Below are 26,115 nucleotides of genomic sequence, written 5' to 3'. Positions count from 1 at the left end.
AAAAGTGAAGGCATTTTTCAGTCAGGAAAAAACTTCCAGACTCAGACAATGATGTTAGATGTCGAGTAAAGTAGGAAAAAACGCTGTTCTAAAGTATTTTTCTGAGAAAAACTCAGAAAAACTGAGAGCTCAGTGCTCCAGGATCCTCTCAGAAGAAGCCGGAAAAAAGAACTGACCTAACTGTGAACCAACTGTCACCTCTCCTTCACCCCTGAGGCATGGTGGGATACTGGAGGTGCTCAGGGTCTTAAAGGCACGGTGCCAAAGTTTTTATGGTTCTCCTGTGTTAACCTGCATGCAGCCTATTGGCTAAGAATGCTCCATTGTTTTTTAATGTAGTTTTTTCTCTTTTTTCTCTGATGATTACTACTGCTTATTTCCCTAGGCCCAGTTGTGGGGCTTTGGTAGATATTTTTTCTCTTATTGTAATTTTCAAAAGAATAAAAAAAATAAAAAAAACTCAATAGAAATAAAGCATTTTAGCCTGTTTATGATTATAGCCTGCATTGCTGTTTTACACATGTATATATGAGTTTAGTATGAAAATTTGTCTACTAAAAATGCTATATATATTTTTCGTGCATATTTCATACTTTATATATGTGTATTTTATATATGCTCCGGGGTCCCCGCACAAGGGCGGGAATATTCAATGTTTATGACTATTGATGAAGATCCCCTGGAAGAGAAAGGAATTTACAACTCTAATAGCTGTAACTTGAGCAAACGCGAGACCCATTGCATTGTAAATGCTTGTTAATACTTATGTTGTGTTAGAGTCCTTTTTTGCCCCCTCAACACCCAATACAAACATTTGTTGTCAATCTTGTATCACCTACCGAGACTCACAGCTCATGATACATGTATGTATGACAAGCGTGGGCTCCTTCATCACAGTAACTACTCACCTGCTGTCCCACTGGGGCCAGAATAGACCAGACACAGTCCACAGAATTTGGATAAGCTTCGGGAAACCCTGGCGAAGTGATAACCCCGTTGTCTCTGGTGAAAGATCCGCCACATTCCACTAAGAAGAGAAAATATAACCAAGGATTAGTATGAACTTGGATCCTGTAACAAAGTCCAAATGGGGATAGGGGACAGGCACTGGTGGCGAGCTGGATATTAGCACAAGACCAACGCTTACTCAATATACAGCCCTGCTTGGGGAATTCTTAAGTCAGGTGTTTAATAAATTCTGGTTCCTACATCTTCTAATGGACTATCTTATTGGTAAAAGTTTCTGTCTAAACTGAGTGCTGCTGAACTTACAATAAGACAGGAACACCAAACCAAAATAATGTTGGACCACAGGACTGCCAACCTATTATTAGCGCTAATACACTTTCAACATCTTAGGAGAGATGCTTCCACGCTGGTGGTTGTTCCCGAAAAAGCACGTACCTTTAGAGTACATAGGTTGGGATGACACCCTCAATGAGTGTAGTTTCATATCCTGCAAATATTACACTGGCTGCCCATTGGCATAACACACTGTTCAAAAGCCTTTGCATTAGGCATAAGGTAATTATTGTAAAAATGCAATGGTTTCTTACCTGTAATCCTAATTGTCTCTTAGGGGAATCTCCATTGAAGTAATAAGCACTGAAGTGTCATGCATATGTGCAGGGATCCCACAGCACTTTTTCATATTTTATCTTCTACTGCCCTTGTGCAGAGTAGAAATCTCGGGTCAGTGTCCATGGGGAAGTTGTGGTTGGAGTTTTCACTTTTTAGGACCCTTCCCAGAGGACCCAGAGGAAGCCCGTTGGGACAAGGGAGGTTGGATAGTGCCCCCATCTATAAATACACAGAACAGTTGAGTACCTACAACAGGGAGCCCAGGTGCATATGAGTGAAATAGTGTCGGAACCTCCCGCTGAAGTCAATGGGGACCTCGGTTGTCCAACTGCTGTCGCAATCCATGGACCAGGTTGGTGGAACCCAGGTGTGGGGATTCCAGGATAAGAGGTCCTAAGGAGAGAAGGGACAGAGTCATGGCCACTCAGAGGTGTCCAGGCTGTGCAGGAGGGGAATACCCATGGGGAATGGTAATGCTTCCTGCAGGGCGGTGGACGAAGAAGTGCAGATGTGGAGTCCAGGGGATGCAGAAGGATCCCAGTAGTCATCCATGAGCTGTCCCACGCAGAGAGGTCAGTGGTCAACAAGCCCACCAACAAGCCTTGCCAAATGCAAAGACACAAATTGTGGAGTTTGCAGGAGTTTTGGGGACCTGCAAGGTCAAGGTGACCCAAACCGTGGTAGGTAGGACAGGGCCAGCCCTCAGTAAGCAGGACACCCAGAAGGAATGGTTGGAGCTCCCCAGCAGGACCCTCTGGCAGCAGGCACAGTGACTCATAAGGAGGCCTCTGCAGCACAACAAAGAGGGTTGCCCACATCGCAGGATTTGCAGGGTGGACGTCCCTCTTGAAGATGGATAATGCTGGAAGTTGGGGCTTCTTGGAACAAGGGGGTCTTCGGACTAAAGACCCAACAAGCCTTGGCAACAACAACCAGATATGGTGCACAGGGGTTCCAGCCAAGCAGCTGGAACCCATCCAAGCAGCTCCAGGGAGGGACCACAAACTTCCCAGTTTCAAGGAAGATAGGTCAAACCTCTGGAGAGCTAAAGAACCACTACCTGTGTTGCAGAGCCTTGGAGACTCCGTGGTACAGCAGGATCCAATTGCCGGTCATCATCGTTGAGGTGCCTCAGGATGCATGGAAGTGACTCCACCCCAAGGGAGATTCCTTCTTGCTTTCCTAAGTGCAGGCAGAGTCCCAGGGACTATGAAGGATGCACAGCCACGGGGTTGCAGAAGTCTTAGCAAAAAGTAGTAGCAGGAGCCCTCCTACTGATTACAGCCTTGCTTCTGATTCCAGGAAAGAACAGCAGCAGTTCCGGTGTCCAGGTTGCAGAAGTGTCTTCCAGATGGGTCTTACATATTGTTCATGAACTCTTGCAGACTAATTTGGGGTCCCACCCTTGGGAGAGCCCTTAAGAAATCCAGGAAGGGGGTTGCACAGTAACTGCAGTAACCCACCTATCGGGGAGGGGTTAGGGACGTCACCCAGCTGGGCTAACCAGCCAGATGCTGTCAGGGGCCTCTGCTCATCCTATTTCCAAGATGGCAGAATCAAATGGCCACCTAGCAGAGCTCTATGCACCTCCCTAGCGGAGGAGCTGGACAGGGGGTGGTCATTCCACTGTACTTTGTGTGGTTTCGGGCCAGAGCAGGAACCAGGGGTTCCTGCACTGGTGCAAACTAGCTTATGCAAGGAGGGCATCAATTGTGCACTTCAAAGCAGTCTGGTGGTTCTCAGAGGCACCCCCACCCCAGCCAAGAGGCACCTATTTCTAAAGTGAAGATGATCACACCTCTGTCCTACCGGAAATCATTTGTTCTGCCTTCCCCTGCACGAGTTAGGCTCAGCAGCAGGAGTGAAAAACCCTTTCTTAGGTCGGCAGCAGCACAGGCTCACCTGAAGACCCTACAAGGCTCTATAGGTGGACATGGGGGTTACCCAATGAAACCCCAAATGTACATGGTATCATGCAACTAACACCGGAATTGGTGTAGTTGCATGATTCCAACATGTTTGATACCAAACATGCCTATGTTCGGTGAAGCCATTATGTAGTTGATCCACTCGTGTTGACCAGTGTCCACTACATACCTTAAGATGGCTTCCCCGCTCCTACAAAGCCAAAGGAATTGAATCTGGGGTTTGTAGGGGCACCGTTGCTCATGCATGGGTGCCCCCACACTTAGAACCATGCACTGTGCCCTTGGGATAAAGGGCCTATCTTAGAGGTGACTTACAGGGTCAAAGTGCTGGGACCATGATATAAGGCAAACGTTATATCCGGAGTGAAAGGTGAAGGCACCATTTCACGCAGGCTGCAATGGCAGGCCTCCAGTCACAGTTTGCTTGGGCCCCCAGGGGTGGCACAATAGATGCTGCAGCCCATGGGTGACCCCGGTGTACCAATACCCTGGATACCTAAGTACCACATACTAGGGACTTACATGGATGCACTAACATGCCAGTTGTGAAAAAAGTGGGAGTAACTATGCCAGAAAGATGCTTCTTTCCTACAGTTTCCATTTTAAAAAGTATATGGTAAGGTGTTAGCAACACTATTTGACTACATTTTTTATACACTAGAGAAAGACAATTGCTTGATTTTTAGTAAAATGGTAAATAGGTTTAGCGTTATCCAAGTCCTTTTGATTTTACTAAAATGATATCTATAAAATACTTATTTACAGAGGTTTTCAGCCGGACCCCTTCATCAATTGGTCTGTAATTGTGTCATTCAACATTTTGCTTCCACCCACTTCAGTATAAAGCATGGGCAGTGGCCCTGCCTACTTCAGCCATCAACTAACTTCACTGAGTGACAGGATTCTGTCCTTTCACAAGGAGAGCATCCACACACAAAGATGTTCCCTTTAGTGCCTGGGCTTACATTTAAAAGGCAAAAATATGAAATTAAGTTACTTACCTGTAACTATGGTTCTCCAGTATTGGTATCTTTCATAGATTCATATGCTTGTTTCATTCCCCGTCGTCGAAGTGGGAGTCCCACGGTACATAGAAAACAGTAAATTAAAATTTAACATTGAAGTTAATGGAAAAATACATTCACATACATTCACTTTAATAGCTTATCAGTGTTAATAGAAATGACCCAAAGTACAGCCAATCAGACGAGAGCACCCTTTAGAACCCTCAGCACAGAGGCTCCAGTCTCTCAGATCTTCTAGCACAAGTGATGTATAAAGGAAGAAGACAAGAGGTGAGCCTCTATGGGGAGGAGGGTGGGTTGCATGTGAATCTATGAAAGATGCCAATCCTGGAGAACCACAGTTACAGGTAAGTAACTTATTTTCTTCTCTAGTATTGGGGTATCTTTCATAGATTCACATGCTTGAATCAGAATAGCAAGCAGTTACCCGCCCCAGATCTAGAATGTCATGTTCTACCTCAGAGGGTTAGGGTCTACTTCTTCTTTCTCCTCCTCCTGGCCACCAGCTTGACCCTGGCCATCCTTGAGGAGGAGGCACAACAGCATTAGAGTTCCTCCCCATGGCTTTCTTTTTTCTCTGCACACAACCCCTTCAATTCCTTGAAGGCCAGGTTCTCACAGGGAGAGTCCATGACCTCAGATGTGTGTCCAGTTGCAACCATGGCATGTGTTAGGATAGTGTAGGGTGTACCTAACCTACCTAACTCCTAGTCTCTCTGAAAGAAGTTTAGGGCAAGTGCTAGGACTAGACCCTAGCTTACCTACACTTTAGAGACTAGCTTTCTACACTAGGTACTATGTATACCTCTAGGTAAGGAGTGTTCTTTCCTGTGGAACCAGGTGACAGAGTTATAAGGCAGTTGCAAGTGCTTATCCCACCACTGTACCACCAATTTAGGAGGCTGGCCTGGTGTGTGGTGGGTACCCAAAGTACTTACACCTCATACCAAGTCTAGGTATCCCTTATTAGTGTAGTGTAGTTAGTGTCTAGAAGCCAGGCTTTCTAGAGGTAGCTGTGGATGAGCATTCTAGGCTTATCTAGGAGATATGCAAAGCTCATGCAATATCACTGTAGTCACACACAGTACTTACACATGAGTGGTACAAAAATAAAGGCACTTTATTTTGGTGACACAAATACCAAAAATACCATAGAGGCTATACTCCCTGAGGAGGTAAGTAATAAAAAAATATATACACTAGTATGCAGAAATATGCATAAAAACAGTTAGAAAACAGTGAAATAGAGTGAAAAATCACAAAAGGAATAACGGCCCTATGAGGAGCACAAACCATATACAAAAAAAATGGAATGCGAGAGACGGTCCCCCACCTAGGTAAGTGGAGTGTGTAGAGGGGAGCTTGGAGTACTAGGAAAGCCTAAAGGTAAGTACAACAACTCCCCGCAGCAAGTAAGAAAGCAGGAGTAAATTACTGTAAATTCCCCAGAACACTCACTTAAAAGAAAAGAATAATAATACAAAGCCCAGGAGAGACTGCAAGAAACCAACAGTGGATTCCTGGACCAGAGGACCTGTGGAAGAAGGGGACCAAGGTCAACAAGCTTAGCAGAGTCCAGGAAGGACTACCTACCAGACTAAAGGTGCAAGAGATGAGTCAATGGTGATGAAGGAGAGTCAGCACCACACCCCAGAAGACGGAGTTCAGTTCCTGGAGGATGCAGGCAATATCCCACACTGGAAGGAAGATTGCAGTCGGGTTTGTGTCTTCAGATTTCGCCAACAAGCCTTGGCACACGCAAAACTCGCGGTTGGTGGAAAGTTGAGGAACAGGAAGGACCAGGAGGACTCCACCCAGGAGGGGGAATCAGAGGGTCCCTCAGTGACACACAGTGCCCACAGAAGCACAGGCAGCATCCACATGAGTCCCACAGGATGGGGACACAGAAGTCGAAGAAGGAGCCCATGCGGCACTACGAAAGGGAGTCCCACTCCGATGGCGTGCTGGGGGCTGGAGCTTCAAGATGCCTGAAGATCCCTTGGAGAGGATGCCAACAAGCCTTGGCAGCTGCAAATGATGAGGTGCACGGGGGTACTATCCTGCGTGGGAAGGCAAGGGCTTACCTCCACCAAAGTTGGACAGCTGGAAGACCACTTCAGTCCACCACTCGAGTTGCAGAATCCACTCGGCTCAACAGGAGAAGGGATCCACACAGCCAGTCGTCGTTGCAGTTGGTGCCTGCAGATGCAGGGAAGTGACTCCTTCATTCCAAGGGAGATTTTAATCTTCTTCCCTTTGCAGACTGAAGACGGGCTGTCCTTAGTGGATGTACGACCACAAATGTTGCAGTTGCTGGAAGGAGCCATGGATACAATGTTGCAGGCAGAGTTGTACTTCTTTGTTCAGCTTGTCGGGTCCTGGAGCGTCGAGATGCAGTTTTTTCGGTCAGGAGGTTGTAGAGGAATCCTGCTGGAGTCTTGCAAGACGAATCAGAGGAACCACCCAAGAGAGAGACCCTAAACTGCCCTTAAAGGGGGCTTGGTCACCTAGCTGGGTGACCACCTATCAGGCAGGGGCTCTGACATCACCTGGCTGCACCGGCCACTCAGATACTCCCAGAGTTCCCTGCCAACCTTGAATCCAAGATGGTAAAACCCAGGGACCCTCTGGAGGAAATCTGAGCACACCCCCTAGGATGGTGATGGACAGGGGAGTGGTCACTCCCCTTTGTCCAGTTTCACGCCAGAGCAGGGACTGGGGGTCTTTGAACCGATGTAGACTGGTTTATGCAAGGAGGGCACCAAATGTGCACTTCAAAGCATTACCCATGGCTTGGGGAGGCTATCTCTCCAAAGCCTGTGTAGGAAGGTAGCCTCTTTCTACCCTTGTTACCCCCACTTTTGGCCTGTTTGTGAGTATATGTCAAGGTGTTTTTACTGTCTCACTGGGATCCTGCTAGCCAGGACCCCAGTGCTCATAGTGGAAACCCTATTTGTCAGTGTGTTTTATATGTCTCATTGGGACCCTGCTAGCCAGGACCCCAGTGCTCATAGTTTGTGGCCTGAATGGTCTCCCTGTGTGGTGCCTAACTGTGTCACTGAGGCTCTGCTAACCAGAACCTCAGTTCTTATGCTCTCTCTGTCTTTAAAATTGTCACTGCAGGCTAGTGACCATTTTACCAATTCTGATTGGCACACTGGAACACCCTTATAATTCCCTAGTATAGGTACCTAGGTACCCAGGGTATAGGGGTTCCAGGAGATCCCTATGGGCTGCATCATTTTGTTTGCCCCCCATAGGGAGCTCAGACAATTCTTACACAGAACTGCCACTGCAGCCTGAGTGAAATAACGTCCACGTTATTTCACAGCCCTTTTACACTGCACTTAAGTAACTTATAAGTCACCTATATGTCTAACCCTCACTTAGTGAAGGTTAGGTGCAAAGATACTAAGTGTGAGGGCACCCTGGCACTAGCCAAGGTGCCCTACATACCGGTCAATACCTATATGTAGCTTCACAATAGCAACACCAAATATGGCCATGTAACATGTCTAAGATCATGGAATTGTCCCTCCATGCCAAATCTGGTATTGGGGTGTCAATCCCATGCGTCCCCGGGGCTCCAGCATGGACCCCGGGTACTGCCAAACTAGCTCTCTGGGGTTTTCACTGAAGCTACCGCTGCTGCCAAGCCACAGACAGGCTTCTGCCCTCCCTTTGGAATTAGCTGTTAAGGGCCTGAGATGGTGCCTTCCTTGCGCATAAACCAGTCTAATCCGGTTCAGGGATTCCCCCAGCCCCTTCTCTGGCGTGGAACTGGACAAAGGAAAGGGGAGTGACCACTCCCCTGTCAATCACCACCCTAGGGGTGGTGCCCAGAGCTCCTCCAGTGTGTCCCAGACCTCTGCCATCTTGAATGCAGAGGTGTGAGGGCACAATGGAGGCCTCTGAGTGGCCAATGCCAGCAGGTGACGTCAGAGACCTCTCCTGATAGGTGCTTACCTGGTTAGGTGGCTAATCCTCCTCTGAGGGCTATTTAGGGTCTCTCCTGTGGGTTTCTCTTAAGATAATGAATGCAAGAGCTCACCAGAGTTCCTCTGCATCTCCCTTTTCGACCGCTGACTGCTCCAGGACGCCTGCAAAACTGCAACAAAGTAGCAAGACGACTACCAGCAACATTGTAGCACCTAATCCTGCCGGCTTTCTCGGTAGTGCATGCTCTGAGGGCTGTCTGCCTTCACCCTGCACTGGAAGCCAAGAAGAAATCTCCTGTGGGTCGATGGAATCTTCCCCCTGCTAACGCAGGCGCCAAACTTCTGCTTCATCGGTCCTCTGGGTCCCCTCACATCTTGACGAGCCTGGTCCCTGGAACACAGGAGCTGGACCCAATTGACCGCGACAGTCCAGTGGCCCATCTGTCTAAATTTGGTGGAGATAAGTCCTTGCCTCCCCACGACAGACAGTAATCCTGTGTACTGCGTGAACTACAGCTGCTAGGGCTTCTGTGCACCTTTGCAAGGAATCCTTCGTGTGCAACATAGCCCAGGTCCCCAGCACTCCGTCCTGTATTGCTCAACTCATTGAGTTGACCACCGGCTTCGTGGGACCCTCCTTTGTAGTGTTGAGATGACCGCCGTGCTCCGATTTCTTGAACCCCTGTTCAGGTGCTTCTGCGGGTGCTGTCTGCTTCTGCATGGGTTCTCTGTGCTGCTGAGCGCCCCCTCTGTCTCCTCCTCCAAGGGGCGACCTCCTGGTCCTTCTTGGGTCTGGGCAGCACCCATTTCTTTCAACTGCGACCTTTGCACCTAGCAAGGCTTGTTTGCGGTCTTTCTGCGTGGAAACAACTCTGCATCCTCCAGCACGCAGTGGGACATCTTCTGTACAAAGGAGAAGTTCCTGGCATCTTCTGTTGTTGCAGAATCTTCAGCTTCTTCCACCCGGAGGCAGCCATTTTGCACCTTCATCCGGGGTTTAGTGGGCTCCTGCCCCCCCCCCTGGACACTTTCGTGACTCTTGGACTTGGTCCCCTTCCTTTACAGGTCCTCAGGTTCAGGAATCCGTCTTCAGTGCTTTGCAGTCAGTTGTTGTCTAGTGTGTTTCTGGGGAAGTAGGGTAACTTTACACCTACTTTTCAGGGTCTTGGGGTGAGGTATCTTGGACACCCTTAGTGTTTTCTTACACTCCCAGCAACCCTCTACACACTACACTAGGCCTGGGGTCCCTAAGTGGTTTGCATACTACTTTCTTAGTGTATGGTTTGTGTTGCCCCTAGGCCTATTGGATCCTATTGTATTCTACAGTGTTTGCACTACTTTTCTAACGGTTTACTTACCTGATTTTGGTTTCTGTGTATATTTTGTGTATTTTACTTACCTCCTAAGGGAGTATATCCTCTGAGATATTTTTGGCACAGTGTCACTAAAATAAAGTACCTTTTTTTTAGTAACTGAGTATTGTGATTCTTATGATATAGTGCTATATGATATAAGTGGTATAGTAGGAGCTTTGCATGTCTCCTAGTTCAGCCTAGAGATAGCTATAGCTACCTCTATCAGCCTAAGCTGCTAGAACACTACTAATCTACTAATAAGGGATAACTGGACTTGGCACAAGGTGTAAGTACCATCAGGTACCCACTATAAGCCAGGCCAGCCTCCTACAGCCTGTAACACCTATTTCCAAAGGAAATCTTGTGCTTTGCCTTCCGGGGCTTGAGCTGCTCAAGCAACAGGAGGGCAGAAACTTGTCTGTGAGGTGGTGTTGTGTAGCCATTTTAGTTATAGCTCCATGCACGTTATTTTAGAATACTAGGCCTGCCGCTGTGCAAATTAACCTAGATATATTTTATTCAGCTTTGTTTTATTATTGCTACAATAGCCACTTTTATAGTCTTGTTTTTTTTCGTTCTATCTAATTGTTTCTGCCTAGGCCAGCACTCTGTTCTCAAACAAGACATTCTTGCTCACGCTGTGCTTCTTCCAAGCCTGCAGTGAGATATGTTGCCGGTGAACGTGGTACAAGTTTTGTTTCTGACATTCATAGAAAAACACACTTCCTTACGTAGGGACATTTTCTCAGAACATCAGATGTTTTATTATAAAAACACTTCCCTGTCCCTTACACGTTAGAGGGAGATTCCAGCCAGAGAACCATGACTGTATGCTGATTGCTGAACACTTCACTACAGCTGCTTATGCAGACTTCAGGCCTTTGCTCGGGTATGGGGGATGATGTCTTCCCAGGGGAACCTGAAGGGCAGAATTAGAGCTTAACACGCTGTGCTCTATTATAGCCTAGGTAGGATTTAGTCTATTGACTCTAGTGACAATACGGTAGCGTTATTTCTATGCTTTACTCTCTTTGTCACAATTTTAATCTTGTCATGCTATACCGTCCTGGTTATTGCAGCACATGCTTTGCTATCTAAGATGCAGTCGCTTCATTAAACTCTTATTGAAACATATACTGCCTCTGTTTGTCATTGTGTATGTGAGACTAATGTAACTGAGAGAAAAGGATGAGACCTGAGTGACCACGGTTTCCCTGAGAAATCAATTATGTCATGTGCTCGGCTGCCCAATCATCCCTGCCCTTGGGTAGAGATGAGGAACTGCTAGTTAGCCAGAGCAAAACCCGGATTGGGGCGACAGGTGTCACCTGTAGTGGGTCAGACTCAGTTTCTCACACTGCAGGCGATTCTGCTGCTCAAAATCCAGTAGTCTCATTAGAATAATGAGAGCCTATGCGACAGTAACAGCAGTTGGGGCTGCCTGGAAAACCTTAGAAGGCTGCAGGAGCAATGCTTGGGGTCCGCTAAGGAGCCCCCAGAGTTCATGGAATCATACAACCAATGCTTGCAAAAGCATTGGAGTATGATTCCAACATGTTTGATACCAAACATGCCTATGTTCGGAGTTACTATTACGTAGCTGGGCATAGTTATTGACCTATGTCCAGTATAGGTGTAAAATGACGTCCCCGCACTCCTGAAGTCCAGGAAAATGGGCCTGGAGTTCGTGGGGGCACCTTTGCTAGTGCAGAGGTGCCCTCACACAAAGGTAATGTGCACCCTTCCCTCTGGGCTAGAAGGCCTGCCAAAAGGGTGACTTATAAGTGACCTGGTGCAGTGAAAAATAGCAGTGAAAGGGTGGTTGCACCTTTTTTACGCAGGCTGCAATGGCAGTACTGCAGAACCCATTGGTTGGGCTCCGTATGGGTGGCAAAATATATGCTGCAGCCCATAGGGATCCCATGGAACCCAAATACCCTGGGTACCTAGGTACCATATACTAGAGACTTACAGTGGGACACCAGTCTGCCAATTGTGGGATGAAATTCAGAGTTTTGGGACAGAGAGCATAATCACTGGGGTCCTGGTTATCAGGATCTCAGTCAAATACACTGATATCAGGCAGAAAAAGGGGGTAACCATGCCAAGAGAGAGGGTACCTTCCTACACAACCGCACAAAATATACATTTTTTTTCATTTTTTTACATACATACCAAACCTTTAGCATAATCTTCACTGTCCCTGCAATCCAGCATGGTTTAGTTTAATTTACAAAAAATTCAAAAAAGTACATCAGTAGGGCAGCAGAACTGTAAAGGGTTGTTAGTGCTTCAAAACTAAAAATACAAAATCCGTACCGCTGCCATAGGAGGCATTGAAGCCGCTGCGGGTCACAGCCCCGTCACTGACAAACTCCACCAACATGCCTGTTCCAGACGCCACCAGCAGTGGGAGTGGATCGCTCCCACACGCTCTGTGCAACAGCTTAGGAGATGCCCTGCTTGCCCCGTCATAGACAGTGACATAGTCTGATGTGCAGTCTGGGGAGTCTTGGAGGTCGAAAGCATCAAATTGCAGGGCAACCTGAAACAGAGTAGAATAAAACTCTAATTAACAGCTGAGAAGGAACTCATCTTGTATTTTTCAGCCTGGTATACACAAGATATTTTTCTGACTTGAGGCAGTGTTAAAGCCAATTTAAGCATGAAAGATGGGGATGATTTCTGGAGGGTATTATTGTGGGTAAAGACAGTTTTAAATCAGAGTTAATACTGTACTTTCTGTTTATTACAGTTTTATGCAAAGGAAAACAGTAGTAGATCAGGCTTTGATTTCCTCATTTAACATTTACTAAAACGATTTTAAGTCTTAAAATTGTCCTAAATTGTGTAATCTGTTTTACGACAATCTAAAAACGTAACCCCCCCTGTTGTGTCTTGTGAATATGAATGATGGAACCTTTCATGATTATATTAAAGAAAGCTGTTCCACGTGCTGCATTAGAGAAGCTCCACCTGAAAACCTTCTTAGATTCTACTCTACGAGCTTACTACAACTCCTCACTTGACCACAGGTGAAAGCCCTACACCAATGATGTTCGGGAGAGTCATAACAACCAAGTTACCTCAGTGGACCAACATCAGATCTAAAACATGCAACCGTCTTGAGTCATAAGCAGAAGATGAAAGCCTATGCTGACAAATGGCGACATGCAAAGAACATTGTTTTCAAGCGAGGAGATAGAGTGCTTGTTCGTCAGCCAAGACAACATAAATCTGATGCCCCTTTTGATGCCGAGCCATTTCAAGTTGCAACCAGCAAGAGGCACAAGATAATGGCCTAATATCCAGGATAATCTATCATACAAGATTCCTTGCACTTCACACAGGCAACTCAACGCTCGTCGGGCGTTAATATCAAGGTGGAGACTGGATCAGAGAAAACCTCTGGCAAATCCCAGCTTGCCATTCCTCCTATATCACTGTAGGAAAGCATCCTTTTTGGCATGGTTAGCCCACCCCTTTTTGCCTCATTTCTGATGTGGCTTTCACTATTAGTGCTCTGGGTCCCTACTAATGAGGTCCCCAGTGTCAGATCTTTTTCCCCAAAACTGCACAGTGGTACTGCACAATTGGCACACACTGCAGCACCCATTATAAGTCCCTAATAAATGGTAGCCTTGACACCTAAGGCCTGGGCTGCTAAGGAAGGTCCCTGAGGGCTGCAGCACCTATTTGCCACCCCCAGGGACCTCTCACCAAACCCACACAGTGCTGCCATCACAGACTGCATGTGATTGTGCAGGTTAAATTGAAAACACGACCTGTCACACACCCTTGTGTGCCAGGTCCCCTATCACTGCATCTGTCAGGTGTAAGTCACCCCTAAAGCAGGGTATATCAGGGCACATGTGAGGGCATATAAGCATGAGCAGCTGTGCCCCAGCTATGTCTCTGTCGACTCTGAGACATAGTAAGTGAACAGGGAAGCCATTTTAAATGCATGTGCTGGATGTACGTACATGATGGCTTCACTGAAACTAGTGATGTTTGATATCAAACAAGTCAGAATAATTAGTGAATCCAGTAAGTGATTTATTAATAGATGCACACAAAGGGCACCTCAGAGGTGCCCCCCCAAAACATACTAGCTAATAGGGTGCTGAGTGACTGGTCCTGACCAGTTCAGCCACCACAGATGTGTTTGTGGCCCCCCTCAAGGTGAGAGCCAGTGCTCTTGAGGGCCTGAGGCAAAAGCCTACTCTGGGTGGGGGTGTTATTACCTCACCCATGCAGGAAGGACCTTCTAGGGTGGGGAGCTTCAAAGGCCTCGCTGCCTTTGTAATGTGACCCAGGTCTCTCCAGATGGTGGAGATGGCCGACCCCCCTGTCCTGACCCCACTTTTGGTGGCAGCACAGACAGGAAAATTAGTTAAATTGGGAGGGATTCCCACTTCATACCAGTTCCACCCACAGGGTGGACGAGCTGAAGTGGACCCTACTTTTTACATTTCTCCATCTTGTTTAGAAGGAATTAGGCCCCCCAGCGGACGTGGTCATAGAAAGTGTGCAGTCACCCTAAACGTGTGCAGCCCATTGGCTACCGCCTGGCACTACCTGTGATGCTCCTAAATTAAGTCTTAAAGTGGCACCTGTAGGAAAGTTCCCTCGTTCTGGCATGGTTACCCCTACTTTTTGCCTGATGTCAGAGTGCTTAGACTGTTTTCATTGGGATCCTGCTAACCAGGACCCCAGTGATTGTGCTCTCTCCTCTAAAGTTGGTTGCCTTGGTTCTTGTTACACACCACAAGTAGCATACTGGTGTACCCCTGTAAGTCTCTGGTAGATGGTACTTAGGTACCTATTGGTACATCAGGGGTTCCCCATGGGCTGCAGCATTTATTATGCCACCCATAGGAGGCCATGCAAACTGTGTCTGCAGGCCTGCCATTGCAGCCTGCATGAAAAGGTGCATGCACCTTTTCAATGCTGGTCACTACACCAGGTTACTATAAGTCACCCCTATGGTAGGCCTTTTCAGCCTAAAGGCTAGGGTGCAGGTCCCTGTGTGTGTGGGCCCCCTGCATGAGCAGAGGTGCCCCTACAAACTCCAGTTCCAATTCCCTGGACGTTGTAAGTATGGGGAAGCCATTAAAGCTATGTACTGGCCACTGGTCACTACTCATGGTCCAGATGCATAATGGGAACTCTGAACCTAGGCATCCTTGGTATCAAACATTTCAGGATCATACCCCAATACTGATTCCAGTATTCGAGGCATGATTTCATGCACTCTGGGGGTTCCTTTGCGATCCCCCAGTTCCTCTCCTACCAGTCTTCCAGGGTCTGCAGGCAGCCAATGCTGTTACAGCCCCTCAGACAGATTCTGCCCTCCTGCTGATTGACCAGCTCGAGCAGGGGACAGCAGAACAAAGGATTTCCTGTAGGAGAGGGGTGTAACCTCCTCTCCAATGGAAATAGGAGTTACTGTGGTGGGGAGGGGTAGCCTTTAAAGGTCACATTAGGTGCCCTCCTTGCATAGTTTGGTTTGCACCAGTTCAGGGACCTTTGGTCCCTTCCCTGGAGTGAAACACACAAAAGAAAGGGGAATGTCCACTCCCCTGTTCAGCTCTACCCTAGGGTGGGGCCCAGAGCTCTTCGAGGTGGCCACTTGATTCTGCCATCTTGAAACCAAGATAGACAGAGGCCTCTGCAATCATCTGACCGGGTAAGCCAGGTAAGTGATGTCAGAGACACCTTCTGATAGATGGTCACTCCAGAGAGTGACCAAACCCCTTTTTTGGGTTACTTAGGCACTCCCTTAAGGGTGGGTCCCCAGATTAGTTGTGCAAAACTCGGCCAGGACTCCTCTGCAAAGACCTCTTCTGCTCCTGGCCGCTGGAACCGGTGCTGGGCAACACAGGAGCCTGCAACGCCTGAAAAGACTTCTCCTTGCAACATTGTTTCCACTGCTCTTATCAGCAATCTGCAACATTTCCATGGCTGTGCATCATCTGGGGTCGGCAAGGCTTCTGCTGCACCAAAGAAGCAAGAAAGAATCTCCCTTGGAGTGAAGGACTCACTCCCCTGCACCTGCAGGCACCTAAGGCAACAATGTCCAACTAGTGGATTCTTCTGTCCACCAGATATGCAAAGATTCTCCACAACAGGTGGTGGTTCTGAGGGGTCCCTTGGGTCCTCTGTGCCTTCTATCCAATGTGGGAGATGGTAAGCCCTTGCCTCTGCCACTGGGACAGAATCCCTGTGCACTGCAACTGATGCAGCAATCAAGGCTTGTTGACTCCCGCTACAAGGAATCTTCAGGGTCCAAGTAGCCCCGGCCCCCAGCACTCTACCCCTGCAAGGACAGTCTCCTCTTTGCTGCTCCAGCAATGTGGGACTCCTTTTCAGGTGTGCTGCCTGAGCCTCACTGTGACTTACTGTGCCTGCTGCCAGTGGGTTGCTTGTGGGGGTTCTGACTGCTTCTGCTGGCTTTCCTGTCTTCTGAGGGTCAGCCTGCACTCCTATCCAAGGGTCCAGTCCCCAGGACCTTGCTGGTCCTCCACAGCTCTTCAAAATGTCCAACAGCACCCCTTGCATTTGCTTGTGCTTGTTGGTGTCCATCCTGACCACTGAGCCATCTGCAATCTGGCAACTGTCGAGGGACAGCTTGTAAGTGAATTCTGGGACTCCTCTGCAGCTCCTGGACCCTGCAGCTGGACTTCATCAATCACCCTTGACCCGAATCTTCAGCTACAGAAGTGTGGGCACTGATTCCTGCCCCACTGGGAAATTCCTGCGTGGACTGGACTCTGTCTCTTTCTTTTGCAGGTTTTTTTCACCAGGAATCCGCCCTTGGTTTCCACTGGGCCTGTCCTGCTTCTGCATTTTCCAACTGCGATATCCCCATGTTAGCCTATGGGAAAACCAGGCAACTTTCCTCTCTGCACCCGGCCGCTGGGGATCTTCCAGGTGCAGCTGGGAAAGGGTTCTACTCTTTCCCAGTGGTTGTCAAACTACTCCATACACTATGGTGGGGGACACCGATTCACATTCCATTTTTTTAGTATAGGGTTTGTCCCCAATAGGACCCTTGCTATCTTATGCTTTTTTAATTACTTACCTGTGTATTTCTGGTGTGTTCATACCTCCACAAAGAGGTATACCAATGATAGACTAGTTTAGTGTGTCTATAATAAAGTACCTTTATTTTTGCATTACTATGTCATTCTTTTCATGTGTGATAAGTTACTCTGTGACTACTGTCATATTGCAAGTGCTTCACATGCCTCCTAGATAAGTCTTCGCTGCTCACCTCAGCTACCCCAGAGAGCCCTGCTATTTAGACACTGTAACACTATCTAGTTGGAGTTTGCCTGGACCCAGCATAAGGTGTAATAGCATAGGTGTCCACCACACACTGTACCAGCTTCCTACAACACCCCTAAACCCTAAAACTCAGATCGTGACAACCTAAGAAGACAAGGACAAAGAAGAGTTGCACCCGCAGTCCAGGAAAAGAAGAAGCAGCGGACCACGCCAGACTCCCTGCTGACCTTAAAGGACTCTGCCCAAGAAGCCAACTCATACTGCTTTCAGTAAAGACTCAAGTCTCCTGTGAGCAGCGGACCTGCTCTGCAACAAGAAACTTAAAGGAAAAACTCTCCAGCTACTGGAACCCTAAAGACCGGATTTGGATAAGTTACTTACCTGTAAATCCTAGTTCTCTTCCAGGGGTATCCTCATCAAAGTCATAAACATTGAATATTCCCGCCCTTGTGCGGGGACCCCGGAGCATATATAAAATACACACATATTAAACATGTGTAAAACAGCAATGCAGGCTATAATAATAAACAGGCTAAAATGCTTTATTTCTATGAAGTTTTTTTTAAATTATTTTTTTTATTATAAAATTACAATAGAGAATAAATATCTACCCAAGCCCCCAAAACTTGGCTTAGGGAAGTAAGCAGTAGTAATCACTAGGGAAAAAAGAGAAAAAACTACATTGAAAAACAATGGAGCATTCTTAGCCAATAGGCTGCATGCAGGTTAACACAGGAGTACCATAAAAACTTTGGCACCGTGCCTTTAAGACCCTGAGCACCTCCAGTATCCCACCATGCCTCAGGGGTGAAGGAAAGGTGACAGTTGGTTCACAGTTAGGTCAGTACTTTTTTACGGTGGCAATCTGTGTAACTGATTCCAAAGACAGTCTGTCCTGCACTTCTAGGAGACGTGCGTCCGGGGAGGAGGGTGGGTTGTTTATGACTTTGATGAGGATACCCCTGGAAGAGAACTAGGATTTACAGGTAAGTAACTTATCCTTCTCTTCCAGGGGATCCTCATCAATAGTCATAAACATTGAATAGATTAGCAAGCCCATCCCTAAACTCTGCGGACTGTCTAATAGAAGTGCAGGAATAGATACGTATTATGCAAATAGATTTCTCAGAGAGGCCTGCCCCACTTGGGCATCCGCTCTTGCATCTGAGTCTAAACAGTAATGTCTAGTAAATGTATGTACAGACTTCCATGTAGCAGCCTTACAAATCTCAGATATTGGAACATTGTTAAGGAGGGCAGCAGTAGCCGCTTTTCCCCTTGTGGAATGCGCTTTAGGCCTAGCAAGTAATTGTTTATTAGCCAGCTGGTAAGTATTCACAATACAAGAAACTATCCATCTTGATATCGTTCATTTAGATGCTGCCTCTCCTGTCCTCAAATGACCATAATTTACAAACAAGCGGTTGGAATGTCTAATGGATTTTGTTTTATCCAAATAAAATTTCAGCACTCTTTTCAAGTCTAAGGAGTGCAATGCTTTCTCCGCCGGAGTCTCCGGATTGGGAAAGAAAGTCGGTAAAGATATAGGGGGTCATTCCGACCCCGGCAGGCGGCGGGCGCCGCCCGCCAAAAGACTGCACCGCGGTCAAATGACCGCGGCGGTCATTCTGACTTTCCCGCTGGGCCGGCGGGCGATCTCCAAAAGATCACCCGCCGGCCCAGCGGGAAAGCCCCTGCAAAGAGGAAGCAGGCTCCGAATGCAGCCGGCGGATTTGCAGGGGTGTGACGGGTGCGGTGGCACCTGTCGCGATTTTCAGTGTCTGCAAAGCAGACACTGAAAATCTTTGTGGGGCCCTGTTAGGGGGCCCCTGCACTGCCCATGCCAGCAGTGCAGGGGCCCCCAGGGGCCCCACGACACCCATGCCCGCCATCCTGTTCCTGGCGGTAAAAACCGCCAGGAACAGGATGGCGGGAAGGGGGTCGGGATCCCCATGGCGGCGCTGCTTGGAGGATTCCCTGGGCCAGGGGTAAACCGGCAGGAAACCGCCGGTTCCCCTTTTCTGACCGCGGCTTTACTGCCGCGGTCAGAATGGCCCAGGAAGCACCGCCAGCCTGTTGGCGGTGCTTCCGCGGTCGTTGGCCCTGGCGGTCGGTGACCGCCAGGGTCAGAATGACCCCCATAGTCTGATTGATGTGGAATTCTGACACCACCTTCGGAAGGAAAGATGGGTGAGTTCGCAGAACCACTCTATTGTCGTGAAAAACTGTGTACGGTTCTTTGGAAGACAAAGCCTGAATTTCGCTGACCCTCCTCGCTGAAGTAATGGCCACCAAAAAAGCCGTCTTCCACGTAAGGTGTTGTAAAGAGGCCTTGTGTATAGGTTCAAAAGGAGGGCCCATAAGTTTTGACAATACTATGTTCAGCTCCCATGGAGGAGATGGTCTCCGAATGGGCGGAAAAACTTTTTTCAAACCTTCTAAGAAATCCTTGACTACAGGTTTCGTAAAGAAGGATTCCTGAGAAGGTGACTTACGATAGGCTGTAATGGCAGACAAATGTACCTTAATAGATGATACCTGCAGACCGGACTTTGCCAGATGAAGTAAATAGGACAGTATGACATCCTCCTGAGCCCGTATGGGATTCTGACCTTGTTGACAGCACCATATGTAGAATCTCTTCCATTTAAAAGCGTAAGAACGCCTCGTGGAAGGTCGTTTGGACTCTTTCAAGATGTTCATGCACTCCTGTGAGAGCCCTAGGTGCCCATACTGCAGGAATTCAGGAGCCATGCTGTTAAGCTCAGAGAGGGTAGGTTGGGAAGTAGAATCCTGCCCTCCATCCTGCTCAGAAGATCCGGTCTGCACGGCAGCCTCCTGTGAGGTTGTTCCGATAGGTTGAGGAGATCTGTGTACCAGAATTGACGGGGCCATTGTGGCGCTATGAGAATCATTCTGGTTCTGGATCTGTAAAGTTTGTTGATCACTGCCGGTATGAGGGGAATCGGTGGAAAGGCGTAGAGAAATATCCCTGACCAGTCGATCAACAGGGCATTCCCTCGAGATCCCGGACGGTAGAACCTGGATGCGAAGTCTGGGCATTTCTTGTTTACTTTGTCTGCGAAGAGATCCAATTGAGGTCGACCCCATTGAGCGAAGATGTATTCGACGACTTTGCCGTGTAGGACCCAATCGTGTGCGTCCTCTAGGTGTCTGCTCAGGAAATCTGCCTCCACGTTTTGTTGACCTGGCAGGTGAACCGCTGTAAGTGACATTCCTCTGGCCAGGAGCCAATGCCATATCGTTTGGGACTCTCCAGATAGGGGTAGGGATCTCGTTCCCCCTTGTTTGTTCAAATAATACATCGTGGTTGTATTGTCCGTTTATATTAGGAGAGATTTCCCCTGAATCAATGGAGTGAAAGACTTGAGAGCCAGATGGACCGCTCTGAGTTCCAGCACATTGATGTGGTACTGCTTTTCTTTGTCTGACCACAGGCCCTGAGCTTGAAGGAGACCCAGATGAGCCCCCCATCCCTGAAGAGACGCATCCGTTACCAGAGTGTCGGATGGCACTACCTGGTGAAATGGAGCACCTACTGACAGGTGAGGTCTGTGCATCCACCATTTCAATGACTGAAGTGCCGCTGCCGGTAGTCGCACTCTGTCCTCCCACCGACCTGTCCTTTGGCTCCAGTTGCTCTCCAATGCCTCTTGGAGAGGCCTCATGTGCAGTCTGGCATTTGGGACAATGAAAATGCATGATGCCATGGAGCCCAGCAGTGATGTCACCTGACGTGCCGTAGGTGCGTTGGCTTTCAACAGGTCCTGACACTTCCTGTCTATTGAGGATAGTCGTTCCTCCGAAGGATACACTCTTTGGCGCTCTGTGTTTATTATAGCTCCCAGGTAGTGAAGGTTCTGTGTTGGAATCAAGGTTGACTTTTGGTAATTGACCTGAAGACCTAGAGACTCGCAAACCGTGAGCACAATGTCCCGATGGCTTCTCGCCTGCTCCGGAGAAGAAGCCTTCAGTAACCAGTCGTCTAGGTATGGGTAGATGAATATCTTTTGTTTTCGAAGATGTGCCGCTACCACCGCCACACATTTCGAGAAGACGCGTGGGGCAGATTTCAGGCCAAATGGTAGAACTCTGAACTGATAATGCTGTGACGCTACTTGGAAGCGCAAGAATTTCCGATGCTTGGGAGCTATTGGGATGTGAAAATATGCATCCTGCAAGTCGATGGAGCACATCCAGTCTCCCTGATGTAGCTGAGGGAAAATCTGATGAAGCGCTAGCATCCTGAACTTTTGTTTTCTTATGTGTTTGTTCAGCAGCCGTAAGTCCAGAATGGGTCTGAAAACGCCCTCTCGGCCCTTTTTCGCCACCAGAAAATAACGGGAGTAAACCCCCTTTCCTCTGTGCGCAGGTGGAACCTTTTCTATTGCATTCTTTTGTAAGAGGGCGAGAGCCTCTCTGCGCAGCAGGCTGGGATGAGATGGATTGCATTTGGCTAGTGGCAAGTGTGGCGGAGGCTGTTTGAAAAGAAGAGAGTAGCCATTTTCGACAATATTGAGCACCCATTTGTCTCTTGTGATAGAGTGCCACTCGTGAAGATAGCCTGTAATACTTCCCCCCACCGGAGTGGTGTACAGTGTCGAGGGAAGCGAGATCTCATTGCTTGGCCGGCGCTTTCGGTGTGGACTGCTGAGGTCTACTTGACCCTCGCTCTCTTGTGTTCCTTCGCTGAAAAAGAGGGCGTCCCTGCCGTTGTTGTGGCCTTTGGGCCCAGTGAGGGGATTGAACCCTCTGCTGGAAAGGGCGCCTGTCATAAGGCCTATACCTCCGCCTGAAATCTTTCTTCCTTTCCAGGCCTACCGCCCTCATGGTGTCCACCTCGGTCTTCATGCTGGCCATTTCTTCGTCTGCATGGGTACCGAACAGCGAGTTCCCAGCGAATGGGAGATTCAGGATGCGCTGTTGTGCTTCCTGCTTTAAACCAGTTAGTCTCAGCCAGGAAGACCTCCTTGCACAGATTCCTTGTGCGTACCCATGTGCAGCTAAATCCGCCCCATCTGCCGCCGCGCTGATAACCTGGTTGGATACCAGGCATCCCTCTTGCAGGATCTCTTGAAAATCTTGTCTGTCTTCTCTGGGCAGTTTTTCTGTGAATCTATTGAGGGAGTCCCACAGAGAACGGTCATACCTGCCCAGGAGTGCAGAAGCACTGGAGACTTTCATTGCCGAAGCCGCCGTACCGCACATCTTTCTCCCCAGAGAGTCTAGATGCCTGCTCTCTTTATCCGGGGGGACAGTGGAGGATGATGCCACCGAGTGGGTTTTTCGGGCTGCGGCCAATATTACAGAGTCCGGCGGCGGATCCTTTCTTAGGAATAAAGAGTCCTGTTCGGGAGCCTTATATTTTTTCAAAATTCTAGCCGGGGCAGATTTGAGTGTGGCTGGGGCCAGAAAAGTGTCCATGGTTGGTTGCAACAAACCAGGCACTAGAGGTAGTAGCTTTTTTGACGCTGATCTATGCTGCAGAGTCTCAAAGATGACTGACGAGGAGGTAGATGGCTCTGGAACCTCTATGTTTAATTTCTGCGCTCCCCTTAACAGCACCTCGTTAAAGTGGTAATGTCATCCACCGGTGAGACCCTAGCAGGTGGAGAATCTGTTAGGGTGGGGGAGTAACGCCCGACAGATGATCCTGATGACGACCAAGAGGGTGATCTTCTTCATGAGCGTGACCTGGATCGCCGTTGGGAACGAGACCTGCTGCGAGACGCTGTAGCAGAGCGCTCAGGCCTCGCGGTCGGTTGACGAGGAACTGAACGAGCCCGTCCTGCCCTCACTGTCGGTGATGGCGTTCTTGGAAGAGAGGCAGTAGGCGAGTACATTCGCGAATACTGCGAATCCGGGGAGGATGAAACAGGAAAAAACACTTTTTAAAGGATTTTTCTGAGAAAAACTCAGAAAAACTGAGAGCTCAATGCTCCAGGATCCTCTCAGAAGAAGCCGGAAAAAAGAACTGACCTAACTGTGAACCAACTGTCACCTTTCCTTCACCCCTGAGGCATGGTGGGATACTGGAGGTGCTCAGGGTCTTAAAGGCACGGTGCCAAAGTTTTTATGGTTCTCCTGTGTTAACCTGCATGCATCCTATTGGCTAAGAATGCTCCATTGTTTTTCAATGTAGTTTTTTCTCTTTTTTCCCTCGTGATTACTACTGCTTACTTCCCTAAGCCCAGTTTTGGGGGCTTGGGTAGATATTTATTCTCTATTGTAATTTTATAATTAAAAAAAATAAAATAAAAAAAACTTCAGAGAAATAAAGCATTTGAGCCTGCTTATGATTATAGCCTGCATTGCTGTTTTACACATGTTTAATATGTGTGTATTTTATATATGCTCCTGGGTCCCCGCACAAGGGCGGGAATATTCAATGTTTATGACTATTGATGAGGATCCCCTGGAAGAGAACTGAAGTAGCCACTGCACCCGACGTCCACGACCCGACGTGAAGCCAACCAACGGTGCCAGCGCAGGTCCCCAGCTGTAAGAGACTGAGTCCATTGTGGTCTCACCTATCTTGGACTCATCCAAGAAGCCTGCTGCCTCTGCACTCAGGCCCAATCTCCGGCAGCCTTGTGGTGAGAGAAAACCTGACACCTTAGCAACCATTGCATCCATCACCCCTGACCCCATCTTAGGTGGCCAAAAATGTCCCCTGGCTCCAAAGAGCTCGGGTCCACCCTGGGTCCACCACTGCCGGACCTACCCACTATGCCTGCAGCCTCAACAGACATGACACCCTTGACCGTGCGTGTTCCTGGACAAGAAAACACAACACCTAAGGAAACCTCTGCATCCTTCGCACCTGGGCCCTGGAGGGAAGGACCAAAGGTGCACCTATGCCCGATCACCTCACGTCTACTACCTACCTGCATGTTGTCTCTGACTAGCTTCCTAGCCAGAGCCTGCAGCCTTTTGGTCACAAGGTCCAACTCCCATAGAGAACCACTGGGCACCCGATACCTTATTGCACCCCTGCACCAGACCGCCTTAGTGCTGCCCATTGTGACCTGTTGGTTTGGTTCTGATCAGTGCCCAGTACTTACCTTTGCTCCCTGAGCTCGTCCTCATTGTAGGAGGCTGGCTCAGTTTATGGTGTACACATATGGTGTGACACCCTATACTGAGTCCAGGCAACCCTTAGTGATAGTGAATAGGTGTCCAGATAGCAGAAGCTCTCTAGGGGTAGCTAAGTGAGTTGCTAAAGCTTATCAAGGAGGAATGTAAAGTACTTGCAATACCACAATAGTAGGACAGTAACTTACTCACAACAAAGAACCACACAAGTGTTGCTAGCATAAAGGATACTTTATTACAGCACTGCTACTAAACTGAAATTGGAATGTCTCCCTCTGGAGATATTACACATAATTTATACACAGAATAACCATCAGAAATAGCTGAAAATACAAAGGGCTCTAGGGGAGGGTCAAACCATATACTAAAGATGCGGAATGTGAAACAGTGACTCCAGCTAAGTTAAGTGCGGTAGTTAACCAGGGCTGGGGAAAGTTAGGTACAGCAGAGGTAAGTACAGTAAGTAACCCCCGCAACCAGGAGTAAGGTAGTTACCCACCCAGTTGTCCCATAGACTAATACAGGGAGTAGTGGTTGGAGTTTGTCAAATTCAAGACCCTTGCCATTGGAGCCCGAGGAAACCAACAGGTAAGATAATGGATGGAGAGGGCCCCCACACAAGGATGGCCAGAAGACAGGAGTACCTACACCAGGGACCTGGATGCAGCGGGAAGAAGGGGCTCTCTATGAAGTCTGTGGATGCCTTGAATTGTCCAGCTGCTGTCACAACTTGTGGACCAGGCTGATGGAACCCAGGGATGGATTTCAGACATGGAGGACCTACAAAAGAAGGGGACAGAGTCCAGCCCCCCTTTGGAAGTGCCTAGGTGGTGCAGGAGGCAATGTCCACCCTCCTGCAGGTGAATGTCCTGAAAGTAGGTGGAAGGAGAAGTCTAGCTGCGGGGTCCAAGAGCTGCAGAAGATCCCAGGAGTCACCTACGAGCTGTCCCTGGACAGTCGCTGGATTGCAGGAGGGTCAGTGACCATCCAGGTCACCAACAAGCCCTGGCAAATGCAAACAGGAGTTCCAGAAGAGTTTGCAAAGTTTTGGGAATCAGCAAGGTCCAGGAGACTTTACCCAGGAGGGGGAGTCAGAGCTGGCCCTCAGCACACAGGACGGCCAACAGAAGTCGATGGAGCCCCCATGAGTAACCCACAGGCGCTGGACACAGGGAGTCACAAGGAGGCCTTATCAGCCCAGAAAAACAGGTCTAAGGAGTTGCAGGACAGGAGCTGATCTTCGGTTTGCAGAGTGCTGAAGGCCGTGGCTTCTTGGAGCCTGGAGATCTCCCGGATGAAGAAGCAGCAAGGCCTGGCAAGTGCAAAAGTCACAGTGCGACAGAGTCACAACCTGTGTAGCAGGATCTTCGAATGTCCGTGGACAGCAGACTTCACCAGCCGGTTGACATTGTCTTGAGGTGCCTGAGGTTGCAGGGGAGTGACTTAACTGCCTGAAAAGTGCAGGAGAGGGATTCTTTGAAGATAATGGCCAAGCCATCTCCTGTGTAAGGGGCGATTAAGGCTGGTTATTAAGTAACCCTCTGGAACAGCTGCCACTAAATTCGGGCGTGAGTCCTCTTTACTCCATGAGTCCATGATAAACACAGAGTCAAGGTCATAAAGTTCTGTTAAGTCGCAAATTTCCATACGATATTCAATCAAAGAGCGAGCCTTCAGCAATGCACAGGTATAATTCCTCTTTGCAGGAACACCCTTTCCTATAACTCTTCCCTTTTGCACGCACCCTTGACTAGGGGAATCTGCGTCCAGTTCTGAGCTCCATTGGCAGACAGTGCACTTAAAAGTTGAGCAATGATCAAGATTAATTAACTTACAAGCCTCTGCACCTTTTACCGAGCGGTAATTCAGAAGCATTTCTCTG

The 26,115-nt window shown here is 48.4% G+C and overlaps 1 protein-coding gene across 2 annotated transcripts in view; it reads right to left on the bottom strand.

Annotated features, from left to right (window-relative positions):
• LOC138283718 (astacin-like metalloendopeptidase) overlaps positions 1-26,115 on the bottom strand; it is a 728,958-nt gene that overhangs the window by 223,371 nt on the left and 479,472 nt on the right. For both annotated transcript variants that reach the window (XM_069221760.1, XM_069221761.1), the window contains 2 exons: positions 12,147-12,372; positions 909-1,027 (listed from right to left, as the gene is read on the bottom strand). In XM_069221760.1, coding sequence (XP_069077861.1) covers positions 909-1,027; positions 12,147-12,372 — 345 coding nt within the window. The remainder of the gene's footprint in view (positions 1-908; positions 1,028-12,146; positions 12,373-26,115) is intronic.

This window comes from Pleurodeles waltl, chromosome 3_1, assembly GCF_031143425.1.
Source record: "Pleurodeles waltl isolate 20211129_DDA chromosome 3_1, aPleWal1.hap1.20221129, whole genome shotgun sequence".
NCBI classification, from domain to species: domain Eukaryota; kingdom Metazoa; phylum Chordata; class Amphibia; order Caudata; family Salamandridae; genus Pleurodeles; species Pleurodeles waltl.
This window is presented reverse-complemented; position numbering and strand designations above follow the sequence as displayed.